The sequence below is a fragment of the Silurus meridionalis genome, chromosome 3, assembly GCF_014805685.1.
Source record: "Silurus meridionalis isolate SWU-2019-XX chromosome 3, ASM1480568v1, whole genome shotgun sequence".
Lineage (NCBI taxonomy): Eukaryota > Metazoa > Chordata > Actinopteri > Siluriformes > Siluridae > Silurus > Silurus meridionalis.
In genome coordinates, this window is record NC_060886.1 from 13,236,227 (window position 1) to 13,259,372 (window position 23,146).

Here is a 23,146-nt window from a genome sequence, read left to right on the forward strand (position 1 = left end):
AGTAGCAATGAAGGTATAAGACTCTGGCTTATGAACCTAAGTAAATCCTAGAATGTTATGTCAGGCATATGGAATCAGAGTAATCAGAAAAGTGTGAATATCTAATAAATGCAGTTATATGATGGATGAATGAATTTATTAGTAGTGATTCCATTAATCAAAATATAAGATACACATACTTTACACATTTTAGGCATACACACAATCTGATGCAAAAATATCAGAACACACATTAGACAAAGTACACAAATACATTATTTGTATGTAACATCCACTGAAATACACACAGAGTGTTGTATGGGATATGAGGCTTTGGCTTTTACTCTGAAAGAAAATAAATATCATTGAGTGCAACTCTTAATAAGGCTATAAAATGGAGTTGTATACTGTAGCAAGTTGATATTTTGCATAGTGACATTATATTCCATTGGTCATCCTGAGAAAAACCGGGCATTGTGCATGCTGGGAGGAGGCATTAGGGAACCTGACAGAAGTGGGCAGAAATAATTCTCACTGTAATTGAAACCACCACAGTTGGTGGTTTTCTCTATGTCTTTTTGTTTAAACTTAATGCTGTGAAGGATCGGGCCTCCATGATCAGCTTATTGAGCCTCTTTATGTACTCTGCAGTAATGCTGCCCCACAACAGGCCACAGAACAGAAAAGGATACTGAAAAATCGGCTAATAAATCAGATGCATGCAGCTAACATTTAAATAACTGAGCCTCCACAGAATGGAGAGCCTGCTCAGGCCTTTCCTCCATAGTGCTTAAATGTTATCAGTCCAGTCTGTTAATTAGGGAAACCCTTAGGCTTTGCATCTCCACATCCTCACATGGATAGTGTCTGATTTAATGGGCTCCCTAACATGCAGTAAATCCACCAGCAGTTCCTTTGTCTTGCTGATGTTAAGCTGCAGGTGTTTGTACTGCCCACCAACAGCCTTCTGATTCATCCACAGTGTGGATGCATGCTACAATGGAGGAGTCATCAAAAAACTCCTGCAGGTGCTGTACTGGAAGCCCAATGTGTAGAGAGTGAAGACAAAAGGAGACAGGACAGATGCCTGTGGCGCTCCAGTACTACTCACCACTGCCTCCAACACACAGTTATACTTTTCTTTCCCAGTCAAAGTCAGGATAAGATTAAAGGCACAAAAAGAACATGGTCCTGATGGTGCATCAGCTTTATGCAGGTGTGAAGCTAAAGATAAGATCATTCTACATGTCTTTGTGTAGCTTGTAAGTCTTGATAGTCTAAAGGTTAAACCTATTCGAGCCTTGCAGAAGTCATCATGATGTGAGAATGGAATGGTTTTGTAGATCTTAATAGTGCTGGTGTGTCCTGGCTCTGGAAATATGCAGGAAGTATGCCAGTTGGTATCTTGCCTAAAGTGTCATATTGTGTTCTTTCACACAACACTGCTTGGCAGTACCAACAAAACATGGAAATGGAACACAGGTACAAAAGTAGCAGACGTAATGTAGATGTAGTACTGTGGCCAGTTTCTTTTTTTACAGAACCAAGCAATACATTATTTATTATTTTCAACCAAAATATTATTGGATATTTTGTCTGATCCACTTCCAGACTCCAGTCTACCAGTTAACTATCCCTGCTCAAAGGAGTAACCATAATTTAACCAAGCTGTATTTATTACAAGAATAAGGACACGGGCTTTAAGCATGTTGCTATTTACACATTCGAGCCATATACATATAGTGGGGAATTCCCAGAGCAGTTTGAAGAACTCAAAATGAAAGCCTCTAATTAACATTCTGGTGTGCTCCACTCCTCATTGCATTTATCTAATACTGTATGTGTAGTTATAAAATAACCTTATCATGTCAGGCTATAACCAGAGCAGGATAACCACCCTTTATGCTCATTATCTCTGTGTATACTTTATATATCAATACTTTTACATTTAAATACATTTAAATCTTTACTTTGATCTGGTTTTGCCCCTTTTTATTATTATAATATGTGTTTTTTGGGTGATGGCTTACAGCTTGTATGAATGCCTGTCAAACTGGAATTAGTATTAAAAGGTTTATACGTATCCACAATTGCACCCACCTCCAATTCTGTGACAGCCGCACCATATACTATGTCCTGGCACATGGGTCTAATTTCAACCTGAGCAGTGGGTGGATGTTACTGCAAAGACATTTTAGAGTTTTATAGCCAGGAGCAGAGGTGCAGTTGGTATATTCCAGGCAATACCCCATTATTGCCTTATAAGTAAGCCAAACAAAGCAGGAGAGAGCGGGTAACACCCCCCCTCCCCAGGTCCCAATAAGCCATGATTGACTATTTAATTAAAGCATCCCAGCACATTGCATGCCTTGAAATAAATGTCTATTTTATTATTAAATTATTTCTGTAATCATTCTCTCAAGCAGTGTATTGTACTGCTACATGGCCCATACATGGTTGCATGCTTGCCTCAGTTAGCGCTAACTAGGTCTGATTTGCCCTAATCTGTATTTTAATATTTAATAAGCTACATCGTGAGTAACAAAGTCTACTTGGTAATAATATCTGCATTGCATAAGCAGGACATGTTGAAAAATGACATTTATGAAAAATAATAATAATAATAATAAATAAATAAAAAAACAGGATGAAAATCAGACATTGCCTCTCCACTGCATGAACTATTCCTACACTGAACCCCCCACTTTTTTACTGCTGTTTTATTTCTGGCCTCCTCCCATTTCTCCCTTATGCTCTCTTTATATTCTATCTGGTTTGTTCAAAGCAGTTATCTACCGCTGATGAAAAAAGGTTATCTAGCCGACACTTGTGTACACCTGCTCTGCTTAGTCTGTTGCTTAGCACCCAGGCATTGCCAGATTAGGCAATACATTATTTTTTATTAGTACATTGATATTTTATTAATATTGTTATCATTGTTGAACTCATGTCAGTGTTCCAGCATTTGAGAAATCTAAGGATCCATTTACAAGGCATTAATTTTGTATCTCTTAATATCATAATGCTTTTTATATATAGAAGGCATTGGTCTTTTCATTGATAGTTTATTGTAGCACATTTAGTACTGTACCTTCAACTAAATCTTTCTCAGTCAAAAGGTAACATTATTTCGCAATTTCCTAGGATAGGATTTTAATGAATTTATCATTTCTCACAGTACAAAAGAAAGTTCCATTCTGCTTGTTGAACTTGATGTATTTCCACCCTAATAAACAAATGATATATTATTTCTACCCTAATAAATAAATTACCATTCTATCGATTAGTTAGGACCCTGTTGGGTTTCTGTTTAGAGAGTATCGTGTATAGTGTTTAACTGCTGGTGAGCAGGGTGTTGGTAACGGGGAGGAGTGTGAGTGTTCTGCTCAGTAATTCATATCACTCTACAATAATGCTGATAAGGCATATATATAATAATAATAATAATAATAATAATAATAATAATAATAATAATAATAATAATAAACTGCATTTATTTAGTTTATAGCACAATTCAATCGTTTTATTGTGCTACAACAGCAGATCAGGCTCTACTCCTGTTAAGAACAAGAATCTCAGGCTATCAGGGTCACCAAATCTGGACATTTAAAGATTAGAAAAAGACCATGTGATTTTCAATGCTGGTTCGGGTGAGTCTGTGCCAATGATAGCCTTCAGTTCTTGTTCATGGGAAAGAGTGGTACCCAATGTGGTCTTCTGCTTCTGCTGTATGCCATTAACCTCAATGTTTGAAGTTTTTCTGTTTTGTGTAAATAAGTTATACCAGTCTACCTAGCAGCTTAAATCAACCATGTTTTTTACCACTCATATCAACAATATATTTTTATTCATAGAACAATTGCCCACTCTATGGTTTTTATTTTTGGTTTGTTGTTCATGCCATTCTGTCATTTAACTCTACAGACTTTGAGAAATTTTCCCCATTATTTTAATGTGAAGTTTTTCACATAAGCTGCTGCCACATGATTTGCTAATTGTATAACTGCATAAAGTATGGATGCTTTCATAAAAATCAATGGTCGTAAATGTAAAAAAAAAAAATAAATATATATATATATATATATATATATATATATATATATATATATATATATATATATATATATTTTTTTTTTTTTAATTTAAAGAGTAAATAAAGAAAATACATTGATTGGATTTCTGAAATGACTGTTGCTTGTCTACCATATTCAGCATGAATAAATATAAAGTCATAAATATAATATGACTTTTGGTGACAATCTTTAATGTGGGTCTGCGTATTCAGTGTATATTTATTTATTTTTTGCTAATGAAAAGTGCTTTGAACTGAAGCTGGACTCTAATTAGCCTATGTACTGTAGTGCAGTTATGCCTCAAGTCAAACTGGGCTTTGTTTATTTCTGCTATTCAGGGTGCTTAAGGCAATTTGTGGTGTCACGGTGGAACTCTGGTGCACAGAGCTTTCGTAAAATTGCTGTGTTACACAATCATTTTGCCTGGTCTGGTGGATAAATGTGTGGGCATGAGGCAATTCAGTGCTTTAATGAAATAGCACTGTTAGGTATTGCATACTAATTGTGTTTATTAATTCCTAAAAAAAAATGCTGCCCATATTTAATAGAGAGGCTTTGGTTACACCCTGAATCACTGACCAAATCTGATTGATAGTGACATTCATTAAAAGAATACAATTCATTTTGGGTGATATACTGTATTTTTCGGACTATGAGCCGCTACTTTTTTCCTACGTTTTGAACCCCACGGCTTAAACAATGAAGCGGCTAATTTATGAATTTTTCCTGGGTATTTCCCGGTTTTACAAAGTTCAAGCCAAAAAACTGAGCGACATAACATTAGACCAATGAAATTTCTGAACGGAAACGAAAAAACGCACCTCACCTGTGTTCTGAGCTGCACGGCATTGGGAGAAATTTTTTTTTTTTAAACGCACGATGATGCCAAAAGATAAACTCCCGAGAGAAATAGTTGTGAAAGGAAGGAGGAAGACAGTGAACAATGACTTACTTGGTCGGCTAATGTTTAGATACAAGCCGTTGTAACGCGTTGAGTCTGGGTGAAGGGGGAGCTCAGTAACTCCTGTTGCAACAGAAATCATATAAGCACAGACAGGTTTCCAAAACTCATGCTTTTTTATTTTTCTTGGCAACAGCGTTACGGGTTAGTCAAAGAAACTTGAACATCAGAAAATAATAAGGACATAATTCTCGTCTTGAACACACGCAGTAATACCGGAAAAATGCAGTGCCAGGCTATTTACAAAATACTGCTATGCTCCTAAAGGAAGTGCAACATATTTCACCCGTTACACCATGTGTAACGTGTCTTTTGTTAAAGCCTGTGTAAAGTACATTAGTAGTAGGCTTATAGACAGGTGCGGCTAATGTATGTTAAAAATAAAAATATTTTTTAAATTCAGCAGCTTAGATATGGGTGCGCTTTATAATCTGGAAATTCGGTACACATTGCTTTGTGGGTTAAGCTCTATATTACAATAGTATTCTAATCACATTATTATGTCCAGTTTTAAGTCAATAGAAACTTATATTGGAATACTTCTGGCATGTCTTCCCTTCTACTATATTAACTTTAACAATCTCCAAGGGTACCTTTTGCCCTTCTATAAACTCATTACATGGTATAGTTATAAACCATAAAACACAGAAAGTGTTTGTTTTCTCTTTTTTTGTTTTTTCTTTGAAGGCACATCTCATTTAAATGGAAGAGACATTGAAAAGACAAAGAGCAGATTTGTCAATACAAAAACAGTTGCTGTGTTGCTAATGACAGCTCAGTCTAATCTTATTTGTGTTTTGCATCTGACCCTAAGAAAACAAATCGTTTGGCTAAATATTGGCTTATTCACTATTTATTCAATTACTGAAGTAATGTCAGCTGTTATGTACAGATAAGAAATAGTGGCTACAAAAGGCAAAATGAACATAGAGCAACACATATCCTTTATGAAATATTCAGCGTTTCATTAAATTTATTATGTTTTTTTGTATAGATTTCATAAGAATTCATCTCATGCTTTTACATAGATACTTGGGTTAGTAACAGCTTCTGGGCAAGTTTTTAAGTTCAAGTTATGCTGATTCAGTCCCTGTTGATATCAAGGGAATATCTAACTGTACTTCCCTGGAGGTGATAAAAGTATAAAGATACCTATTAAAGGTACAAAAAATCTGTACCCTTGTGATATACTGAACTTGTGCTACTTTCTATGTGGAGTTTTGCATATTCTTTCCGTGTTCACCTACGGGTTTTGTGGTTTCCCCAGGTTCTAAAATCTTGCAAGTATATGGAGTGGTTACACTTAATCCATTGTTGTGTATGACTGTATAATTATAAATGTTGCCCTGTTGTGGACTGGTGTAAGTTTGCAGGTAAAATTCTTCTAACTTCTGCCCGGTATTACGAGCATAAGCTGTAAAGTCAGTGAGACACTAACCAGAATAAATCAGTTACTAATAATGAATGAAGGAATTATTTACTTTCTCAGAGCATATTAATGGAGATGTCTTTACTGGGAAATAGTATTACCAGTTTGATGAGTACATGTGAAAAAAGACTAATAAAATCGAGTACTAAAGACTTTTAGACATGGTCTGACATTTTACCATCAACATTTTATCTAGGCAAACGCACAAAATGGCAATCTTGAAAGAAAGCATAACGATGACATGGTTTAAGGCACTGAATGAAATAGAGGAATATCCACAGTGCAGCATCTTTATTGTGTTTTAATATCCACAGTGTAGCTTTGGTTCTAAAAATTAAACACAAATTCGGCATTTATTAGACCACTTTTGTGCTTACAGGAAAATGTTATAAAATGTATCACTTACTTAAAAATAGATTAAATAAACACAACATTCTTATGATAATACTGGCTGTAAAATGCTTAATGTTATGTTGCTCTGGCCTGGTGTTAAGGAAAAAAAAGAAGGAACGTTCATTGCAGTTTTCATAGTTCATTTCTCCACCTGTCCCCCATTGATTTAATCAACTGTGACTGTGTGTAACCATCTGCAAGGCTGAAATTTGCGTCATGACCTATAACCCTGGGTATGTATTGATGAACTCTCGCTGCTGTGTTTGCCCAAGGGACTCACTTGCCTGCTTGTGTAACCCCTTGACCCTTATATGCTCAGAAGGAGTGACTCATGTGGGTCAGCAACAGTGACTCAGTCTATGCCTGCTTCTCTTTCTTTTAGTCTGAACTGAAGTGAGTCTGAACTGATATTTCACAGATGGATGTGGTATTTGATATGAAGAAGAAAATCTATCACATCAGTCATTTTTTTGGGTTTGAGCTCTGTAATGCCATAGACTGAACAACTCCTCAATATCAAAGAACAGCGGTGAGAGAAATGAACAGATGCGAGATGAGAGCTATGCTTCCGAGGTTCAGCTGGGGGGTTGATCTGTGTCTCATGATGAGAGCTTCACAGAGCCAGACAACAAAAAAGATCAAAAGCCAGGCACTGACAGGACAATTGAGGCTTTTAAGAACCAATACTGTCGCTGCGGAAAGGCCTTCCCTCAATTACAATGTTATTAGCCCCACTATAATAGAATAATGCAATCCACCAGGAGACTTTAGCTAATCCCCAGCAGTGGAAAGTTAAATACAGACACTCAGATAAAAGCAGGAGATGGAATATAGAGAGACAGGTGGACAGAAGGCCTGAAGAAAATCAGGCAAGCAAAACAAGCAAGGAAGCAAAAAAAAGCAAGCAAGCAAGAAAGAAAGAAAGAAAGAAAGAAAGAAAGAAAGAAAGAAAGAAAGAAAGAAAGAAAGAAAAAGGAGGAGGAGAAAGCAGGGTAGGGAGCTTGCTTACAAAAGAAGACTGACTGTGTGTATCCGCCACCTCCCATTTCATTACTGCTGTGTATCTGAGGCTGTGTGGTCATTTATCATGTGCTGAGCTCGGCAGAAAAACCTTTAATGCTGGCATGTCTGGGCAGGCCCAAGCTGGGAACTAGGGCATCGTAAGTCTCGCTCGGCCTTCCTCGCCTTGTTCCAGACCCCACGCCTCCAGTCCCAATAGCTCCATATACTAATGAGATCGCACCATCAAACCAGTCCCAGCCTGCCTCAAACTGGGAGCCCAAAGTGACAATTCTTGCTTGAGAAACTGCATTGTGCTTGTTTCTATGTCCTGATTTCCTCGTTGAACCCAGATTTACTGCCAGCATTTTGTCTGGTGCTGGGAAGCATCTTTACTGCAATTGGAAAACACCAGTGATGTACATTATCTAACCCAAGGTGTACTTGGGGACTGCATCAGAGCTATATTTGATGTTCTTAAGTAGAGCAATCGAAGGATTAGTGGACCCTCCGTGCTGGTTGAGGGGCTGCAATTGTGAACGGAAAGACAGTTCTACTGAATCGTGTGTAGAAGATTATCAGCACCCCGCAGCAGGAAGGAGTATAGCAACAATGACATTGTCAGGATGAATGAGTTATTGCTGAGTAGGATAGATCTCGCCAATCCTGGCTTCACACTAGCTCCATCTACTGGATGGCCTGATCGAAAGACACGTTCAGTAAGCAAAATAAAATGTACATTTGATGCACACACAATGCACATTATTTACACTGAGTAGCAAGTTTACATTCCATATATCTGCTATTACAACTGCAAAAATATTATAAATTACAAAAATAATCTTTTCATTTTGAAAATATTATTACAGGAATACAAAAAAAAACTTCAGTCATCAGACACGAAGCAGTTTGAATGTACCATGTAACGTACCAAAACACAAACAGTAGTTTGCAGCTGAAGGAAATAGCACGAGTTTTAAGCCTGGCCTTCATCAAAGTGCATCTGACACCTTGTGATCACACGGCCATGCCCTCCTCATCCCTCACACTGTGTGTTTAGCAGCGATAATGCATTTATCCTCATCCCACACTTTAGAAAGGGTGCTCCCCATCACCTCGCTAATGGGGCAGTGGGCACAAACAGAAAACACACTGAGGAGAGCGGGATACTCTCAGGTTATAGTAAATACCACACACATACACACACATATAAAGATAAATGGGTTTGAGAGAGGACATAACGGCATGTGGAGTGCAGCGGTCGGCCGTAAATACATGCCGCATGTCCTTTGACATCTATAAGCGATCTATTTTATTATATGTGGGTTAAGTAGAGCTGTCTCACAGCCTAAAGGAGAATCCACATGAGTGTGAATGTGTGTATGTGTGTGTGTGTGTGTGTGTGTGTGTATATGTGTGTCAACCAATGTATTTTCCCCTGGTTTTCATTAGACACAGTGTGTAGCTACGCTCTAAATTTATCTGCAGACTAGGACTTGGAGCAGGAAGCAGGCTTGCTTCAGACTATGTTGATGGGTATCATCATCGATGACGGTGCAGATTAATGGTCCTGAAGAAGGATGTGACATTCATGCTCTGTTGGTTCCATGTGTCCACACTCACTGCCCAATCTCAGCTGATTTGTGGAAATTAGCCTCTTACTCTCTCTCCCACTCTCTTTCTCTCTGTGTGTCTCGATGCAGGTGGCCTTGCCCACACCACACCATGCCAAATGAGCTCAGAATTAATGACATCATGTCCCAGCTCCAAATACCAACAGCATACCTCATACTCTCCAGGGCTTGCCTCATGTTTCCTTTGTATTTGCATGCAGGTCTTTGCGCTTATTGTCCTTTGCATTGTGATCAGTTCCCAGTCCTGACAGACACGTACAAAATCTTTTCTTTATCTAGTTGTGTTGTGAATTCGCATCACACTGTATTATCTTTTCCCAAGAGCTCCATTTAGATTATACACTGAAATGGAAATAAGAGTCAATTTATCCTCTGAATTCTTTATCACATTATAAGAGGTTGATAACATTTTACAGAAATTCATGAAATGGATGAAAGTTTGGCATGCAGCTGTTCACAGTGAGATTTCAGATTCTGCTCATGTTGCAGCAGCTTGGTGGCTACAAAAAAATGGTCCTATGAGTATCATCTTATACAGCTTGTAAATAAAAGATTTATTAAATAATAGTATAATAGTGAATAATAGTGAGTCTAAATTTCTTTTGTTTTAGTGTCAACACTGAAGACGGTAATTACACATACAGTACAGAGATCAATGTTCAAGAAATCCTGAACAAGCGATTTTAAACTTTTCACCTAAACACTATTTAATTGCTTATTACATTTGTATACATGTTATGGAAAGCACGGTAGCACAGTGGGTATCGCTGCCACATCGCAGCTCCAGGGTCCAGTGTGATCCTTAGCTCAGGTAATTGCTACTGTGTAACTATGTGTGTGTGTGTGTGTGTGTGTGTGTGTGTGTGTGTGTGTGCATGGTGGGTATATTCCTGTCCCTCAGTGTTGCCAGGATGGATTATAATTTAGCCATGACACTGACCAGGATAAATTGATTAATATTTATGAGTAAATTAATAAAAAAGTTGAATTGGGGAGAACTAATAACTAATATTTCACATTACTACATTTCACTAATGTCACATTTCTACTGAAAAAGGTTCACAAGATTCACAAGGCAATGTTGACAGTAAATGCTGCTACCTGTGGGCAAATACATTTATGTCACTTGTTACCAGACTGTCAGATTTAGTTTACCTATAAAGAGATTTAAAATCAATTTCTTTTTTTCATATTGATTATACTGACTAAAGCTCAAGAAAATTGGATCATTGTGCATTTTCCCTAAGCCAGTAGGCCATTTTCTGTAACACATTCTGATGCCCACTGATAACTGCAACAGCCTATTATCTGATTTCACTTATGAAAGTATGTTTACTTTGAAAGTCAGTCACCCACGAAAGGACATTCACCGAGGTTCATTTCTACCTATTTCTGTGATCTGTTATCCTCCACTAATGTCTTCTTTACTTTTTTCTCATCATTATTTGATCCAACATTAGCAAACATTTACTAGGAGGTTTATCCTCTGAGAATCAAATCTACCTGCTTACGGTACATGAGAATACAGAAAGCAAGATTTTTTTTATCAAGTACACACTAGTGACAAAATAAATATTTCATTAGAGTGGAGCTGAGATTTGACAAGATGTAGGATTCTGCCATGTGCAGTCAGGCAAGATGCTGAGGCAATAAGAGTGATTAAATGCAATTAAAACAAGATACTAAATATCTAGCTAGCTAGCTAGCTAGCTAGCTAGCTTTCTTTAGTGTTACACAACTGCACATTTTCTGAGGGGTATCATGGTTGGTGCCCCCTCCCTTTACCAAAACAGACTGGAAAATATTAGAATAATTACACTACATGCAGCCCCCCAACCCCCTAATTTGCAGCACCCCTGTTATACTGCATACCCCGTTTTTGCTATTACAATTTGTTCACTGGACCTCACAAGCCTAGCTCAAACATGTTCCAGCATGACAGTGCCCTTGAGCACAAAGCAAGGTTTGTCAAAAAATCCTAGATGACTTGAACAATGTCCTGACCTCAATTCTACTGAACACCTTTGGGATAAACTGGAACGCTGACTGCATGCCAGGTCTTCTCGACTGACATCAGTGCCTGACCTCACTAATATTTTTGTGCTTGAAAGAGCCAAAGCAGTACTATAAAAAATGGGGAATGCTTTTCCAGAAGAGGAACAACAAAGGGTTTATTGCAATTTTAATGCCATGTCTAGAATAGAATGTTTAACAAGGCTATATTGGAAAGATGGGCTGGTGTCCACATAACTTCAGCCTCACATTCATATGTATTTGTTAAACAGTATGTTCAGTTAAAACCCCCCAACTATTATAGTAGCTTCTCCTGCAGATGTTTTTACTAGATTTTGAAGCATGGCTGTGAGCATTTGCCTATTCAGCCACAACAGCATTAATGAGATCAGGCACTGCTGTTAGGCAAAAAAACCTGGTATACAGTCTGGATTCTAGTTCATCCCAAACAGTTTTAGTGGCACTGAGGTCATGGATCTGTGCAGATTACTTGAGTTTTCCTATTCCAACCTTGTTTTTACAAACCTCACATTGCGCAGAGAGGAACTGTCATTCTAGACCCAGCTTAGTAAACATATTTCCAGGGAAGGGAAATTGTAATTCTACAACATGAAAGACATTCTAAACAATTGTGTGCTGGCAACAGTTTGGAGAAGTCCCATATGTGTCCAGAAAGCTTTGGCCATAAAATGTGCATCATTCCCAGCTTTACTTTTCCATACCACATTTCCATATGTTTAATACCTTTTCTTACAGCCGTTATTATTATAAAACTATCAGCATTAGGATGTTTATTAGCAGGAAATTTTCTTGTGAGCTAACCCAAAACAGGTGTCTCTTTATCTGCTGGTATATCTCTCTTGTATATCAATCTATAGCGGATTTAGCATCCTAACATCCCAGTCTTTTATTGGTGAACTGACACAGACACGTAAAGATGATGTCATGTGTTGTCTTAACTATAAATGATGACTGCTATAAAAGAAGACATTCTCAAGCTCAAAACTACAAAGTGTCTTTAGTGCAATATTGCTCATTCATTATGCCTTTTAATGCTTGCCAGGATATCAGAATGGGCTCCAAGGAAAATGTATCAGAGTATTTCTTTTGTTTCAGTGTCAACACTGAAGACGATAATTGCACATATAGTACAGAGATCAATGTTCAAGAAATCCCGAACAAGCGATTTTAATCTAAACACTCTTTAATTGCTTATTACATGTGTATACATATTGTACTATGTAACATGAAATGTGACTTTTGCTAAGCCATGGCTTTTCACAGCTGAGAGCTTTCAGCATAACCTTCAGCATTGCTTTTATAAAGAGAGACGACTTCACCAGTTTGGTCTCGGATGGTTTGGTGATTGACAGCCTGCTTGAAGTAGCATTGTGCAATTTGTTTTTTGATACCTCTACAGTGGTTCTGACAAATGGAAAATTATTTAGAGCTGTGGGACTACTGTATTAGCAATCAAAACTGAGGACATACTATATGGAGAAGGGATGGAGTGATGCAGTTATGATTAACTCTGGGAAAAGAAAAAGTAACACAAAATCTTCTTGATGCCTAAATTTATGTGCAGCAGAAATTTCTGGTGTATTGCAGTTAAGTGAATAAAAAAGTAGGTCTGTAGTTAAAGAACAGTAAATGGTGGAGAAGAGTAAAATAAATGTACTCTCTATGGACAAAGGTTTGTGGACATCCCATTTCAAATTTAGTCTCCTTGTGCTGTAATAACAACCTCCACTCTTCTTATAAGATGTTCAACTAGATTTTGGAGTGTAAATGTAGAGAGTTGTGTTCACTCAGCCAACATAATGCAACCACATCCAAAGACATCCTGTTCAACTGTGTGCCTCAAACATCGCGGTAACAGTTTAGAGAAGAACGACATATGGCTGGAAATGTCAGGTGTAACAATACTTTTGTCTTTATAGTGTATGTGTGGCAGGGGAGGAATGGGGTTGCCATGATACTAGGGCAAGAACTTCTATCTGTTATCACTGTATCAGTGATTTGTAATCGATTTCAGTGGGACCTTGCTAACCATGCTCTTTCTTTCTTTGGCTTTCTCTGCATTTTTCAGACTGTCTACAAACACTGGCTGTGTTTCCAGTACTTCCAGACCACACAGATACACTGCAGCAACAGGATCCCATGCAGACGGTACTGCCTGGAGGTCCAGCAGAGGTGTCCCTTCATATTGCCTGATAATGACGAGTTAATTTATGGTGGAAGCCCTAGTTTTATATGCACAGGTATGAATATACACAGATATCTGACAGTGCAGTAAGATCTGTGTGCGTTATTCTCTTATTGTAGCAAAGTTTGCCACCTACTGGTCACACAGAGAGTCGCATGAATTGTTTTTTCCTCACTTTACATTTCCCTGTGAAGAGACAAAACATCCTTTTTTAGCTCTTAAACCGAACGTGTTAAACATTGATGTTAGTCGTATATAAGCTGCATGGTGGAATTAACCTGGGAAGCAATTTGCATGCGCATCCCAATTGGTATTCAGTATCGTTAGTGATTTCAAATCTCCACTTTCCAACAAATTCCAATAACACGACGCTTGCATTAAGTTGGAAAGTATTTAGCTCCCCACCTAAAAATGACACATTCATTTATATTTTGATGCTGCAAGAGTATGCAGAACATTTTGGGTTTTATCTTCCAGCAAAAAAAAACAAAACAAAAAAAACAGGTTTCACCCAAGGACCTTCGAAGTGCAGGTTTGATGCAACAGCTAGAAGCCTGACATTTTTTTATACATTTATCTTGTAATTCATAATTTTGACCAATACTTTTACTTTAGCTTTTTTCTATAAAAAAAAAAAAAGCTAAATAAATTATGACAACTCATACAGAAGTACTAGCATGTTCAGATTTTTCTTTGTTTCAGAGGATTCTTGTTACAGTTACTCCTAACTGGATTTGTTTTTATTGAATTAGAAATAAAGTTATTTTTTAAATACATACTGTATTTAAAGAGACTACTGTATATTAGTTACAATACTCATTATATATAACATGGATTTGAAATGTGTGTAAGAATCCTATTCAAACTTTTACTTCATTTTTTTTGAATGCTCATATAAAATATTGAATAATAACAGGCATTCTTTTCACATGCTGTAGCTATGTTTTAATGAACAATACTTTATATTCCCACTTATTATGCTATTCACTAACTGGTTTGTCTAAAATTAGTGAACAACATATGCAATCTCACATGAGGATTCTTTAAAGTGTACAGTAGTAAACTCAGGAGTTATTGATCCTCCTGTACAGTGCATCGTCTATACTAATGTGTTGCTGTGTCTCTCAGGGCTAATGGAAGACAGCCCTTCAGACGTAGAAGCAGAATGCTGTGATGTACGATGGGACAGCAAGTCTGACAACAGCTCCAAAGAGACTTTCAAAAGAACTCACCCGTCATGCCAGCACGGGACGTCTCTGAGCTCGTCAGCAAACTCCAGACTCTGCAACAGCAGGCTCAAACTCTGCCTGCTTGTCCTGGTCCTGCTCCATACTGTGGCCACAATCACAGCCTCCCACAACCTCAGCACCATATCCTCCCTGGAGGAGAACTCCACCAATGAGGAGTGACGAAGCAGACGATCATTACATCCAACAATCGTCTGTATTCGGTCCAGCTCGGATTGACTGCAGTGCATTCTGGGACTCCTAATGCAGGAGGGGATTACTGTGGACATGCAATCAAACAAAACAAACAAACTGACATATCTAGACAGGACGTATGAACGTTAAAAAACACTGGACAAACTTTAATCCAATGTCATGAACAAGGGACAACACCACAGCCTTTTGTTGAAAGAGACCTCTCTAGGGTGGAGTTCTCTCGCACCATATTTTTTACACTGTGTCAAATGGTTTGGATTTTCAGTTGCACTAGACGACTACAGGATCTCTTCATGTTCTCGTTTTCTTTTCATTACTGGTCTTTGTGCAGGAAAGGATGGGACATGTGGATGGCTTAAGTGTATATTATCAAATTTAAAGTATGAGTGTGTGCATGTGTGTGTGTATGTGTGCATTATCTGTGCCCAACCATATGCTTCATATATGCTGCTCTGTCCATCACAAAGATTACTATGGAGCCTAGAGAAAAATGAAAGTCGGAAAGTAGAAATCTACTGAATTCAATGTCCAAATCAAAACCCAGCATTTTGATTTGCTAATTGATTCTTCCTTACTAAAGCTGACTGGTCAAACAATAGTTTTCTTCTTCTTCATACAGTAGTTCCTTCTGTCCCATGCCATTGCAATGTCATTGGGACAGAAGGAGGTTGTGAGGCTCCAGTTATGTGTGCAATATACAGAAAAGTTATTGACTGGAAGTAGAAGTGCTTTCTGAGAATATTATATTAATAATAATAATAATAATAATAATAATAATAATAATAATAATAACAGAACAATGGTAGTCTTTGAGATATGATTCAATACCATGATAAATGTTTCCTCTTTTCTATTTTCAATCAACATGCACAAAAGCAAACACTCCCTAAGCCTGCTTTCTTTCCTGCCCTTAGTAGGATATTTCTATAAATATTTTCTTTACTCTTTATTCGATAGCTGCATGTTATTACTAAATAGATAACATTTTTATTAATAAACCCAAATGATATGAAGACGTTCAGAGCGCAATGTATTTTAAGCAGATTCTCAGATGAAACGATGCCTGATTTTATTTGGATTATGGACATAGCCAGAAAGAACATAAGAGTAAAAAAAAATATACCCATTGCTTTGCTGAATCTCTCATATCTTCCACAGTAAAGGGCTTTTTCCATTGTTTACACATGCACACATTCACACACACTTTTGCAATTCTTGCTTGTAGAGAGTAATATGGCTTGGACTGCTCAGTTGCAAATTTTTTTAATTTTTATTTTAGAATAGATATGTATTAATAAAACACTATATATAGATATATTTGTTGCTGAATCGATGTGACAAGCAGCCATAAAGTCACACAGCTCCCTATGGCCAGGTCCTTTATGAGTGACCCAAAGATATGAGAGTGTTTTTTTTTTTTTTGTCTTTTTTTTTTTTTTGACTGAGCAGGAGCAGGGGAGGAGATGCTAAGGGCTGATTTCCTGTACCCCCCACCCCCTTTTTATACAGTTTTACGCTAGAAAAATATGAGCTACATTCATATTCATAGTGGCTCAGAGACACAATAATGATTAGCATTTTAAGAGCATGAGTGTTCAGATTTGTTCTTCATGATTGACCTGAGTCACAGTAGATAGCTTGTGCTCCAAACAGCATTCTTAGGCCAGCGGCAGAGACAGGGTCAGTAACTTCTATTCTGTTGTACAACCCATATCATTCAGAAAAATATAACTAACTAGCATTGACTTCTTTTATAGACTTTTTATAAATCTATTGATTTGAGATTTCTGGGGTTCCTCTGTTTTAGGAAAAAGCATGGCCATAAACTACTGATGTTCGGAAATCATTTACCAAATTTAAGAGCTTGTTTCTCTTCTCATATATACCACACCTTCATAAAATCTTTTTTTTTTTAATTTTATTTATTTATTTTTTTGTCTTATTCATTTTACAGGAAACTAAGTATGGTAGATCAGAAAGCTCAAATATTTGGCCTCTGTAGCCCCTCTGCAAAATTGTAAGAAATACTGAATATTTGATTTTGGGTTTGCAACTAAGATTTGCAAACTGGAGTTGTATTACCTGATTTATTTTTGGATATTGAATCAGTTGTGCATTTATCAGATAAATTAAATTAGTAAATTAGTAAAACTACAACCTTCACTTTCTTTCTAACAAATGTTACTTTATTCTCTTTATTTCACAAACATAGTAAGATGTCAAATAAAAGGAATTATATTAAATAAAATTGGATAGTATAATAATGGTATATTACCATTAGAATACAGAAATGCATTTTATTAGCAACAAAACCTCTGGGTGAGTTACTGTGGGAATGTAAATCGAAATAGAAAATGTCAAGTAATTCTTGAACACACTCTCAATTTTCAGTTCCCAAATACTTAAAGAAACTGAGATATTTAAAAGTAGAATGATTAAAACTAAAATAAATATGGGTAAGAAATGTACTGGATCTTTCAGGTGTCCCTGTGAGGCATGGCTTTGGTACAGCAAGGACTTGTGTAATGAATAATTAAAAAAAGACCACAGAGAGATGGCTCTCCTGAGATCTTATTAGTGTACTCATAACACCGGAGCCTCTTTTGAGACCACCTGCTCTGGAGTGGCACAGAGAGAGAGAGAGAGAGAGAGAGAAGGAATTATTCACCCCATTCACCTCCTCTAGACACACGCAGCAGATACACAATAATCCACAAATAAACAGTTCCATCCCTTCCATCTGGACCTGTAAGGAGAAAGGAGAAGGAGTATAATAGAACAAGAAGTGAAAAGACTGGTGAGACTAAAATACGAACGATGTAAGGAAAGAAAGCCATAGCCAAAAAAAAATTAAAAATGGAAAGAGACAATGTGTGGGAAATGCCCAATGCTCCAATTTAGTTTGAGTGTTTAAAAACTCAGCAGCATGAGCTTACATGAGTTTCACCAAACACATAAATTTACATTAATGAATGTGTGCTGTTACATGCCCTCTTCTGGAACCATTCACCTATTCTGTGTGTACATTGAAAATCAGGAAGAAATTTGCAAAACCACAGGGTCTGCAATGTTACTGTATAGGTGATATCATTCAGCCTAACTTTATTGAGCACTGATGTGAATGAGAAATTGCCAGCTAATGTCAGCACTTCCCATGTCACACAACATCAGCATACCAAATCTGTGAATGAAACCGTTGTATCTGCAGGTAGCTAAAATGATTCTGAATCTCCTTGTACCATTTCACATTGTGTGTGTGTATGTTTGTGTGGGTTCAGCTACTGTGCCTCGGTGGCCCACAAGAATGAATGAAACAGATGCCTGGTATTATTGCTCAATATCACCAAACCTACAAATAAGATGTATTTTATGCTTGCACACATACAGTATGTTTTCATTTTCAGCTATAGATGCAATCGTGTAAGTATTTTGCCCATGAAACATTTTCACTTAGCAAGCAGAAATACTTTTTTCTTTCTTTCTCCTTCTCTCTTTCTTGCTCTCTCTCTATCCTGTGGACCTATGCAGCCCTGAACCTCAGTCGTTTTTCTGTTGTAAATATGTTATAAGAATGCTTATTTATGTGTGGTTTTGTTTCCTTGCGTGGAGGTTTCCTTGCATTCTGAGTTTGTGTCCTTTTTTATTCCTCTTTTGGAAGTGTCTGATTTTCTATTTTTATTTTGTATTTTTTTTGTTTGTTTCGACTGAGAATTATTCTGAGTGGTGTGGTTTAACCATAAGGACTATCCTCTGAATCGCAACCTCGGCACCTGAAGGCTGTGATTAAAAAAAAAGTTTAAAAAAAAAGTAAACAAAAGTGAAACAACACAAAAAGTATAAAAAAGTTAAAAGGCATATAGAGGTTAAAAAGGCATATAGAGATAACATTAAGAATATGATTATTTAAAGAAAAGGATTATTATATTACCGGTATATTGTAATAATATAGATTATTTAGTTCAGCAACTTCTTTAATTTTTTACAAACAACTTTGAAGAATTATTTATAAAACAAACACACAGTTCATGATCTTTTCAAAAGTATGAAAACTACTACTAAAATGGTTAAAAATGTGTTCTGATGAAAATAAATACAGAGCTGTAATCTGTTAGTTTGTGTGTTGTCGTTATGATTTAAACTTAAAAGATTTCATAGCACCCCCATTCTTTACCAAATGAATGACATTGGTGAAATGTGATAGGTATTTTAATTTTAAACAAACCTGCATAGATTTATCAGAAATGTAACACAGTGATGAATTTTATATATATAGTATCTCACAAAAGTGAGTACACCCATCAAATTACAGAAACCATTTTATTATATGTTTTTAGGGGCCAATACGATAGAAATGAATCTTGGATATATTTTACAGTAGTCAATGTGCGGCTTGTATAGCAGTGCAGATTTACTGTCCTCAAAAAATAACTCAACATTCAGCCATTAATGTCAAAATAGCTGGCAACAAAAATGAGTACACCCTAAGGGAACATGTGAAAACTGTGTCAATATTTGTTTGAGCACCAGTGTTATCTAGCACTGCCTTAATCCAAACAAATTTATCTTAGTCTCATCAGACCACAGGACATGGTTTCAGTAATTCTTGAACTGTTTGCAGGATTTCTTGTGAGCCAGATTTAGAAAAGGCTTCCTTCTGGGATGACGGCCATGCAAAACGACTTGTTGCAGTGGGTCTGAGTATGTGTCTAAGCACTGACAAGTGAAAGTTCTGCTTCTGCAACCTCTAAAGCAATCCTGGCTGCACTAATGCGTCTGTGTTTGGAAACCTGTTTCTGCACCTGACGCACAGCAGGAGGACTCAACTTCTTTGATTATCCCCTTGCGACGCCTGTTCCGAGTGGAACCAATCTTGTAAAACCTCTGTATGACCCTGGCCATTGTACTGTTATTCAGTATCAGGGTGATACCGATCTTCTTATAGCCTAGGCCATCTTTGTAGAGATCAATAATTCGAATAATCAAATCCACAGAGATTCTTTGCCATGAGGTGCCATGTTGAACATCCAATGGTCATTATGAGAGAATTGTACTCAAAGCACCAAGTATTTTTAAATGCTCTAATTCACGATACACAAATGTGTATGGTCCTGTAAAGCAGACAAAAACATGAACATGATAAAAAGGACACAATTATCATGGATACACGATGTACAGCTGTTATCAGTTAGGGTGTACTCACTTTTGTTGCCAGCTATTTAGAAAATAATGGTTATTTTCAGAGGACAGAAAATCTGTACTGCTATACAAGCTGCACATTAAATACTCTAAATATCCAGTTTTCATTATGTTGAAACCATCTCAATCTCACCTCCCTCACCTTGTGTCCTAAACGTCCTACATGTGCTGTCCCTCTAATAAACTAATTTCTGATCCTGTCCATTGATGTCACTCCCAACGAAAACCTCACAGTAGCTCTGCTACCTTCAGCTCCATCTCCTGTCTTTTACTCAATGCCACTGTCTCTAAACCTTACAACATTGCAGGTCTCACCACAGTCCTATAAACTTTCCCTTTCACTCTTGCAGATACTCTTCTATCACAAATCACTCCTCCCACTCTTCTCCACCCACTTCACCCTGCCTGCACTCTTTTCTTAACTTCTCTAACACACTCTCCATTACTTTGCACTGTTGACCCCAGGTATCTGAACTCCTCCACCTTTTCCACCTCTTCTCCCTGCATCCGCACCACTCCACTGCCCTCCCTCTCATTCACACACATGTACTTTGTCTTTCTCCTACTGACTTTCATTCCCCTTCTCTCTAGTGCATACCTCCACCCCTCCAGGCTCTTCTCAACCTGCTCCCTACTCTCACCACAAATCACAATATTATCCGCAAACATCATAGTCAATGGAGACTCCTGTCTGACCTCGTCCGTCAACCTGTCCATCAGCACTGCAAACAGGAAAGGGCTCAGAGCCGATCCTTGATGCAGTCCAACCTCCACCTTGAACCACTCTGTCGTTCCTACTGCACACTTCACTGCTGTCACACTGTCCTCATACATGTCCTGCACCACCCTTACATACTTCTCTGACACACCTGACTTTCTCATACAATACCACAACTCCTCTCTCGGCACCCTGTCGTACGCTTTTTGTAAATCCACAAACAAACAATGCAACTCCTTCTGACCTTCTCTATACTTCTCCATCAAAATTCTCTAAGCAAATAATGCATCTGTGGTGCTCTTCCTCGGTATGAAACCATACTGCTGCTCACAGATAGTCACCTGTTCTCTCAGCCTGGCTTTCCCTACTCTTTCCCATAACTTCATGGTGTGACTGATCAACTTTATTCCCCTGTAGTTACTGCAGGTCTGCACATCTTCCTTATTCTTAAAAACCAGCACACTCCTTTTCTATTCCTTGGGCATCCTCTCACCATCCTGTTAAACAATCTTGTTCAAAACTCCACTGCCATCTTTCCTAAACATCTCCATGCTTCTACCGGTCCAACTGGTCCAACCGACTTTCCACTCTTCATCCTCCTAATTGCTGCTCTCTCTTTCTCCTTACTAATCCTATCCACTTCCTGCTTCACCATCTTCACACCATTCAACCACCATCTCTCTCTCATTTTCCTTGTTCATTAGCTGCTTAAAATACTCCCTCCATCTTCTCAACACACTCTCCTCACTAGTCAACACATTTCCATCTCCATCCTTTATTGCTCTAACTTGCAGCACATCCTTCCCAGCTCGGTCCCTCTGCCTGTCCAATCGGTACAAATCCTTTTCTCCTTCTTTAGTGTCCAACTTCTCAAACAGCTCCTCATATGTCTTTTCCTTGGCTGTCGCCACATCCCTCTTCACCACCACCTAGCCCCTGTCTGACCTCTTCCCTGAACCTCAAATTTCCTCCTTAAGTTTCCACCATCTTATTCTTCTTTCAGTCCTCACTCTCCTCCTCTTCTTCTTCACCTCCAAAATCATCCTACAGACCATCATTCGATGCTGTCCAGCTACACTGTCCCCTGCCAACACCTTACAGTCTCCAATCTCCTTCAATTTGCAGCTCCCTATCAGAAACTCTATTCACCTTCACTACACTCACAATCACCCCTACACAATTTCTCTTTCCATCCACACCATGATAGAACAGTTTAAACCCACCTTTAATTTTTCTGGCCTTACTCCTTTTCCACTTGGTCTCCTGAACACACAACATATCTATCTTTCTCCTCTCCATCATATCAGCTACCTCTCTCCCTTTACTAATCATAGTACCAACATTTAAAGTACCAACCCGAACCTCCACCCTCCTCCACTTCTTCTTTTCCTGCCGTCTTTGTAGTCGTCTTCCTCCTCTCCTGAACAAATTCATTTTAAAATCTAGTGAAAGCCTTCCCAGAGGAATCAATAATGTGATGTTCGAAACACATATGAGCGTGATGATCAGTTGCCTACATTTGTCCGTATAGTTTCTTTCTCTCTCTCTCTCTCTCTCTCTCTCTCTCTCTCTCTTTCTGCATACACTTTTTCTTGAAATACTAGGACACTGTAAGAAAGTAGAAAGGGCTAAAGAAAGGTCTTTAAGTGTTTTTTACTGCCCCCAGTGGTTAGGAATGTGCAACATAAAAAATGCAGCAAATGCATGGATATAATGGATGCAATAAATTCAAAACACATCCCATTAACAGCTTTCAAAGTGGATATGTGATCAATCAGTGTTCGGGGGTAAAATCGATTCAACATCCAATCAATACTAGTCAATCAGATTTATTTAGAAGGTTGCTTTTTATCAATATTGTCTATCTGTGGTCTTCAGTGGAGGTAAATCTCTTGGCACTGGATACTATAATATTATGTTTTATTTACATTTGACAAGTAACCCTTTACAGATTTTAAGTATAACTTGTATTGGAGAAAAAAAAGAGTGAGGATCCAAGAACACCTTCACTCTGGCAACATGTTTATTACTAAATAACATTTTATGTAACATCCAAACATTAGAATCAGATTATCAGAATCAGGTTTATTGGCTAAGTGTGTT

The 23,146-nt window shown here is 37.7% G+C and overlaps 1 protein-coding gene across 1 annotated transcript in view; it reads left to right on the forward strand.

Annotated features, from left to right (window-relative positions):
- The window catches only part of LOC124383317 (transmembrane protein FAM155A), a 108,224-nt gene extending 91,782 nt beyond the window's left edge, over positions 1-16,442 (forward strand). The window contains exons 2-3 of the mRNA XM_046845857.1: positions 13,571-13,742; positions 14,816-16,442. Coding sequence (XP_046701813.1) covers positions 13,571-13,742; positions 14,816-15,096 — 453 coding nt within the window. The 3' untranslated portion in view covers positions 15,097-16,442. The remainder of the gene's footprint in view (positions 1-13,570; positions 13,743-14,815) is intronic.
- Positions 16,443-23,146: the final 6,704 nt, after the last annotated feature.